Source organism: Tamandua tetradactyla (genome assembly GCF_023851605.1).
Source record: "Tamandua tetradactyla isolate mTamTet1 chromosome 25 unlocalized genomic scaffold, mTamTet1.pri SUPER_25_unloc_3, whole genome shotgun sequence".
In the NCBI taxonomy this organism is placed as follows: Eukaryota; Metazoa; Chordata; class Mammalia; order Pilosa; family Myrmecophagidae; genus Tamandua; species Tamandua tetradactyla.
In genome coordinates, this window is record NW_027518258.1 from 83,657 (window position 1) to 91,251 (window position 7,595).

A 7,595-nucleotide genomic window follows, 5' to 3' on the forward strand; every position below is an offset into this window, starting at 1 on the left:
GGGCTCGCCCTTTGGCGCCTGGCGTTTCGCTGGGCATGGTGGGCACAGGCTTGTCAGGTACCGGACGTGTCTCTCCTTCCACTTTTTCATGATGAAGTAGCCATGGTTGGACAGACCACTCTTTCGTCATCTGGGGGACAATCGGTTGAGCCTTCCTTTCGCTTTGGTGACCATGGCCTTGTAAGCGTCTGCTCAGCATTTCTGTTGGAGCACCTGCTTTTGGCTTTGGGAGTAGCTCTCTGGAGGGGGTGCTGGGTGCCCAGTTCCCTCAGCCTTGTCCTCAGCAGCAGCACTTCTCACCTCCCAGGAGACCGCCCCCCACAGCCACACCTGCGTTCTCAGGCTCCCCTGGCTGCTCCTTAGCTGGGCCACGGGTGGGATGCGGCCCCGTGGGTTTGGTTTGCAGCCCCCTTCTGATGGACTGAGCATTCTTCATTTACTTCTTGGTCATTTGGACATGTCCTTGGAGAAATGTCTCATCAAGATCTTGGTCCATTTTGAAATTGGGCTGCTCCCTGAATTTGGGCTCCCCAAATCGCGGTGCTAAGACCCCAAATGAACACCTTTGTGTCCTTGCAGCTCAGTGGCTTTCTCCGGGCAGAGGCCGGCATAGCTGCTGTGAGGGCAGCCCCGGGCTTGTCCAGGCCTGCCCACCACGGAGCTGCACCCGGAGCCCTGGGTGAATCGCTGACAACCCCTGTCCCGGATCCCCTCAGTTCTGACCCTTCTGGACCACACCTTGGGTCGACGACACAGAACGGAGAAGGAAATGAACCCAGGAAGTGAGTGAGCCCTCCCAGCCCCTCCCCAGACGGTGGGCCTTCCCCTGACTTCCAGGGGGGCAGTGCTCAGGCAGGCCTGGGGAGGGTAGCTCTTCCCATCCCGTTGGGGGGGGGAGCGCGGCTCCTGGGGTCCTGTATGGGAGCCCGCTCCCCTGCCTGTGGTGGGGCTGCTCCTCGGGGTGCAAGGGGGACCACACCCTTGTCCTTGTTGGGGGCGCTCCTCTGTGTGCATGTGGGGGCGCCCCCCATCTTTACTGAGGGGGACACTTCTGTGTCCATGGTGGGGACATGGCTCTGTCTTGATTGGGGAGTCTCCTCTTCTAAATTTGGGGGCACACCTGTGCTTTGTTGGAGGGGGCACTCCTCTGTGTTCATGTAGGGATCCTCCTCTGTCTCTACTGGGGACAGTCCTCTGTGTCCATCATGGGAGGCCTCCCCCTCTCTTTGTTGGGGTGTACCCCTTTGTGTCCTTAGTGTGGGGCACTCCTCATCTTTATAGAGGAGCATTCCTCATTTTTATTGGGGTGCACTCTTCTGTCTTTATTGGGGGGCACTCCTGATCTTGATAGGGGAGCACTCCTCATCTTTATTGCGGGGCACTCTTCATCTTTCTTGGGGACCACTCCTCATCTTTATTAGGGGCACTCCTCATTTTATTTGGGGGGTACTCCTCCTCTTTATTTGGGGGCACCCCTCATCTTTTTGGGGGTACACGCCACTGTCTTTATTGGGGGACACTCCTCATCTTCATTGGGGACTCCACTGTCTTTTTTGGGGGCACTCTTCGTCTTTATTGGGGGCACTCCTCTATCTTTATTGGGGGACACTCCTCATCTTTGGGGGGCATGCCTCATCTTTTTGGGGGGCACTCTGTCTTTATTGGGGCCTCTGTCCTTGTTGGGGGCACCCCTCTGTGTGCATGTGGGGAACTATTCCTGTGTCACGGTTGGGGGTGGGGGCTTCTTTGTGTCTGCTGTGTGACCCCCAGCTTCTGGAGCTGAAGACAGAGGTGAAGGTCTTGGCATCTGGAGCATGAGCAGAGCCTTTCAGGAGCTATGAGGAAAGTTAGGGACGATGACGGCCCCTTAGCTGTGGGAGCGTGAAGCATCAGCCATGCGGTCAGTAACAGGCAGGGGGTGTCTACTTGTGGGTTCTCTTGGGGGCAAAGGGCAAACCTCAGGCCATGAGAGATGGATCTGTGTGTGAAGGGGGCATGGGTGCGATGAGGGGTGGTCCTATGCTGAGGCCCCACATGTGAAAAGGGTGCCTGGTGCCCTGGGTTCTTGGAGTGGGCTTGCTCGGTTCCCCCAGCCCTTGTCTTGTCTCTTTCCTGTCACCCGGCTTCCCCCCTCTTCTGCCCATCCCCCTCCCTTCTCCCCCCTAAGGCAGGGCTCCTCTTCCCAGCAGGGAGGACCTGTGAATCCCTGGGCTGGATTATGATGCGCTTGGGGGTCCATCGCTGTCATGCCAACCAGGGCACAGCCCACCTACTTGTCCATTTGGCTTCGGCTGACAGGAAGGCTTATCTCTTTGTCTGCCCCACCTGGACTGATCTGGAAGGTTTATACCCTCGGATAGCCCCGTCTAGTCCTGGACTAGAGGTGAGGGGGGCGGCCGGCAGCAGGACCAGGCAGGGGCAGCAGACATGGGGGTGTCCGCGAAGGGTGTGAGGTGACTCAGGGGTCCAGGAATGGCCCCACAGATTCAGGGGCAGCAAGAGGGCATGGGGGAGCCCAGGGAGAAACAGGAAGGACTTGGGGGTTGAGAGGGGGGTCCAGAAAAGGCACAGGGGCCCCAGGGGCTCTGGAAAGGCATGGAAGGTTCTAGGGAGAACCAGGACTGGTGCAGTGGACTCTAGTTATCCAGTAAGGCTGCAGTGCATTCTAGTGACCCAGGAAGGGCACAATGGGTTCTAGAGACCCAGGAAGGGTGCGGTGGGTTCTAGAGACCCAGGAAGGGTGTGGTGGGCTGCTGAAACAAGCACCATGCAATAGGTTTCTTTAAACAATGGGAATTTATGGGTCAAGAATTTTGATGTTTGGAAAATGTCCAAAGTCGAAGCATCAGCAAGACGATGCTTTCTTCCCAAAACTGTCCTGTTCCGGAGCTGACTGCCCACGATGCTTGGTCCTGGGTGTGTCCTCCCATGGTGAGCTACAGAGTGGCCTGTCCTGGCTTCTCTGGGCCCGTAGATTTCCGCGTCTTCCTGTGGCTCTCCTTCTGTGTGTCTCTATTTCATTCCACTTATAAAAGACTCTGGTGGCATGACTGAGACCCACCCACACTCAGCTAAGCCACCTCCTCCTAGAAGACCACTCAACAAGAGGCCACTCACCTTGGGGGCACAGCCGGGGTGACGCTTGAACCCACACTTCTCTGTCATGTTGGGCTCCAAGGGCTTTGTCCAGGCGTGGGCTGGCTCAAATGGAGTGGATGGAGCAGTTGTGTGCAAGCGTGTTGGTCTTCCAGGCTAGCGTGGGCAGTGGGGTCCCTACTCATGGGGAGCAAAGAGCATTCCCAGCTGGGGTTAGTCTGACCGGGTGTCCCCTGCCCACCAGTGTCTTGCAGTAGAAAAGGGGAGTCCCAGGCCCCACAGGGAAAGGAGCACTTCCCTAGCACCTCTTTTTAGGGGCCTCCCCTAACACAGGGGTCCCCTTGCTGGTGGTGCAGCCTGGCCAAGTGGGGTCCGCAAGACCCCAACAACCAGGGTGGAACACACCACCTGGGCTTCCCGGGTGGGGCCGGGGAGTATCGTGTCTGCACTCCTGCTTCTGTCGGGTGGGGGCAGTGCCGGGGCCTGTCGCTCCCTGCCCCCTGCAGGGCTGTCCTGGGTGGTCACTGGTGCTCTTCCCGGGGTCCGTGGTGTGCGAGCCGAGGGAAGCAGGGAGGGTCCAGGTCACGTGGTTCTGACACAGCTCCCACATCTTCCTTGTCCATCTCTTTCCTGTCATCTCTGCACATTTGGAGCTGGCAGGACGGCGGCCAGTGGCCCGTCACCCTGGGAGGGAAGAGGGGCCATGTTGGGGGGTCAGCTGCTGTCTGGCCCCAGGCTCTGGGAACTGCTCTCATCTCCCAGCACTGCAATCTGCACTGGAAAATGATGTTGCCCTTCGTTTGTGCACATTTCAAGCTGGGTGCAAAGAACATTGCATTTTGGTTCCCGGAAAGGACTGAGATGAGGCCCTGCCAAGGGGTGAGGGTGGGGCTGGGAAGCTGCCATAACCTGGTCCCTGCGCATGGAAAGTAGGTGCCCACAGGGCCACTCATCCCCTCTCCTCCCCCAGGTACCCTTTATTGTCTGCGCACAGACAGCCCCCGACCGAACCTGTGTGGGAGCTCGGAGGAGTGTGCATCCGGCGTCATGTGCCAGGTACCAGGGTTCTTGGGGGCCCTGGGGAAGAGGCCGCCCCCACCCCTCACCCCCCGTGTGGTGACGGGGTGCCCCCATTCACAGCTCTCATATCAGCTCCTGTTTAGGTGTTTTAGGTTAGTGTGGATTTACTTTAGATCGAATTGAACTTCCAGAAATACTTTTCATCCGTTCGGCCTCTTCCAAAAGTAACGCATCCGTGTCCCTCCCCTTTGCTGCAAGGGCTTCGGGGTCTCCCCCCAGTACACCCCCCCAGCCGCACCCCGTGGACAAAGGGGACCCTCTTCCCCTCCACACTGCACATGCTCCACAGCCTCCGCCGCACGGGGTTCATTGCTGCCCGAGGCTGGGCTTGGCTTCCGGATCTCACTCAGGATCTCTGAGGATCCACCCACATGCGTGGACTCCTCCCGGGGGTCTCCAGGCCTCCACCCGTGTGTCCGCGTGTGTGCTTGGATCTGCATGTAATAGGTGTATATGTGCTTGTCCGTGCACTGTGCCCATCTGGGCATGTCTGTATGTGTGCAAGTGTGCACATTTAGGTATGCACACATAGTACCTGTACACGTGCATATGTGTGCATGCAAACTTGTACATGCATGTGTGTGCACATCTGTCTTTGCACTTGTTTGCACTCATGTTAGCGTTAATCTGTGTACACATGCATGTGTACTTGTGCATGCACGTGCATCCATGTGTTGTTTGTGTTTGCACACATGTTCACGCTTATGACTACATACACATCTCTGTGTACTTGCATGAGCATGTGTGCACACGTGTGTGCATATGTCTGCAATATTTGCACATGTGATTTACATACACTGTGCACATGTGTGCGTGTCTCCGTGTGCGTGCACATTTATGCACACACATGCCCCCACCTTGGTAACAGGTGGTTGCGCAGCCCTGGGCGAGGTGGGGGCTGTGGGCTGGAGCGCCGCGGGCCACGGTGCTGTGGTCCTCTGGGTCCTCACCCTTCCTTACCTGCAGACGGTCACCTGTGGCAGGAGCTGGCGGAGGCCTGCCCCAGATGCCAGGGCCGGTGGCGTGAAGCAGCCACTGCCTCTCTGCACCCGAGTCAACGGCTGGTCCCTGCCCCTGCACCCCTACCAGGTGGTGGCCTGGGCCATCCTGCTGACCATGGCCGGGGCCGGCTTTGCAGTCTTCATTCCCTTGCTGCCTGGCGTCTGGAGAGATGTTACCTATGGTGTATCCTTTAGACGTGCCTGCCTTCAGGGGGAGGGGGCTGCGAGGGTCCCTCAAGAGAGCTTGCCCCTGGGGTACCACCAGCCCGCCCAGCTCAGGCTCCGCACAGCAGGCCACACCCACTCAGGCCCCGCCCATCAGCTCACACTGACTCATGCCCCGCCCACCAGCTCACACCGACTCAGGCCCCACCCACTCAGGCCCCGCCTACCAGCTCAAGCCCCCACCCACTGGGAGGGAGGGAGGGATGGGTGCTAGAAGGAGAAGAAGAGCCCCTGGAAAGGAGACCCCAGACCCCGTGACTCCAGCTTTTCCCAGTGGGCCTAGCAAGGAGGCCCCATTCGTGTGTGTGGAGACTGGCATAGTCCAACAGGTTCGGCAGACCCACAGCCTTTACGGGGTGCCCACCTGAATGCCGGGGCCAGTGCATAACCTGGAGCCCTTGTGCCAGGTGCGTCTTCACGTCCTGTCGCCTAAGGGGACTGAGATGGCCCCCGGAAGGGCCGCGCTGGTGGCTCCTAGGGCCTGGCTGCGAGGACCCATGCACGTCTGTGTCCCACCTGGTGTCATCGGGTGTCAGGTGGGCTCCGCTTCCAGTTCAGCCCTCGAGGCACCACACCAGGAGCTGCCAGGAGACTGCGGCCAAGGGCTGCTGTTGGGGCAAGTGAGATAGGGCAGATGGGCCGGGACCCTGGCCAAGTGCCTGGGGGTCGGAGAACCCTCAGTGTCTTAGGGTGGATGGCACAGAGACCTTCTTGTTTCCCAGGTGGGTGGCACAGAGACCCCGCATGCCTGGGTGGGTGGCATGGAGCCACTGCCCGCCTGCCTCAGTCTTGGCGGAAGACCTGGGCTGGTCCAGCCGGCCATGCCGGGAGTGTCCACCTCGCTCTCTCTCCGGGCCTCGGCAACTTGCAGCCAGATGTTCTTTCCCTACACTTGTCATGATGGGGTCTCTGGGCTCGGGAAAGGGCAGGAGCAGTGCAGGGGAGCCCCGCGGGCCAGTCCCAGGGTCTGGGTATCCAGAGGCTACGGGAACAGCAGTGCACAGCACCCAGTGACACCCCAGACATTGGTTCTCTAGCTTTTGGAGGCCAGAAGTCTGACCCGAGGGTCTGCCTGTTGCACCCCCTGAAGGCTCCGGGGCTGGTCCTCCCCCCACTGTCTCTAGGGGTGCTGCGGTCCGGGTGGCTTGGCTCCACCCACACCCCTCAGTTTAGGCTCCACAACGAGACCCCTCAGCCCTGTGTGGGGTCTGCCTGTCCTCTTCTTATGAGGACACAACTGTTTTGATGAGGGCCCCTCACCAGTTTGGCCTCTTCTGAGCTACTCACGTCTTCGAGACCCTCTTTCCATGTGCGACCCCGTCATCAGGACCAGGGGACAAGATGTGAACGCGGGTCTCTGGGCACACAGGCCCCCACCATGCTCAGCGTCCATCACCGAGGTTCTGGTCCCTCCCCTAGGCTCACCACACTGGGGGCGGGCACAGTCCCAGGCGTGGAAGGTCAACTGTAGAGGTTACCGTCCGTTTCGATGGAAAAGGACTTTTCTAGAAAACGACTTTTAATTTTGAGAAACTTAAAGAACAGTTAAAAAACAGTTCAACCCACCCAGAGGAGCCCAACCTGTCCCCACTCCCAGACAGCCAGATCCACCAACTTCAACATTTTGCCATGTTGCCCTTTCATGTTCCATCTACCCGTCCACCCGTCCATCTGTATGTCTGTTCATCAGTCCATTTTTCGGAACCCTTGAGCACAGGCTGTATGCTGCCTGAACACCTAATACTTCCTCGTACATTCCTTGTGCACAAGGACGCTCACTTATGTGCCCTCCTCAAGTGCAGTGGGCAAGTTCAAGACTGTCAACATGGCCATAAACCTTACTCCCCATATTCTACATTTGTCACGTCTCCAAACGTCCTTTGAAGCCTCTTCTCCTCCCTGGTAGATTCTGCCCAAGATCACATGCTGCACATAACTGCCATTTTCTCTTTAGTTACTCATTTTTAAAAACATTTGTGGGATCATATAGACAACATAAACTTTCCATCTTTCCCAAGCCTGCCATTCACAGGTTCATCACATCCCTACTATTGAAATTCCTCCACCACCTTTGATTGCTGAATCCGCCCATCTCCCCAGACAGACGCCTTACCCCCATTTTTCATGAGCTCCCCATGCCCCCTGCCCCCAACCCTGGCAGCCTGTACCCTCTTTCTGTCTCTATGAGCTTGC

General features: G+C 58.2%; 1 protein-coding gene across 1 annotated transcript; it reads left to right on the forward strand.

Annotated features, from left to right (window-relative positions):
• Positions 1–1,943: 1,943 nt before the first annotated feature.
• LOC143673042 (uncharacterized) lies at positions 1,944–5,616 on the forward strand. The gene is made up of 3 exons (XM_077147415.1): positions 1,944–2,383; positions 4,067–4,152; positions 5,143–5,616. The coding sequence occupies exons 2-3, from the start codon at positions 4,144–4,146 to the stop codon at positions 5,614–5,616; spliced, it is 483 nt and encodes a 160-aa protein (XP_077003530.1). The 5' UTR covers positions 1,944–2,383; positions 4,067–4,143.
• Positions 5,617–7,595: the final 1,979 nt, after the last annotated feature.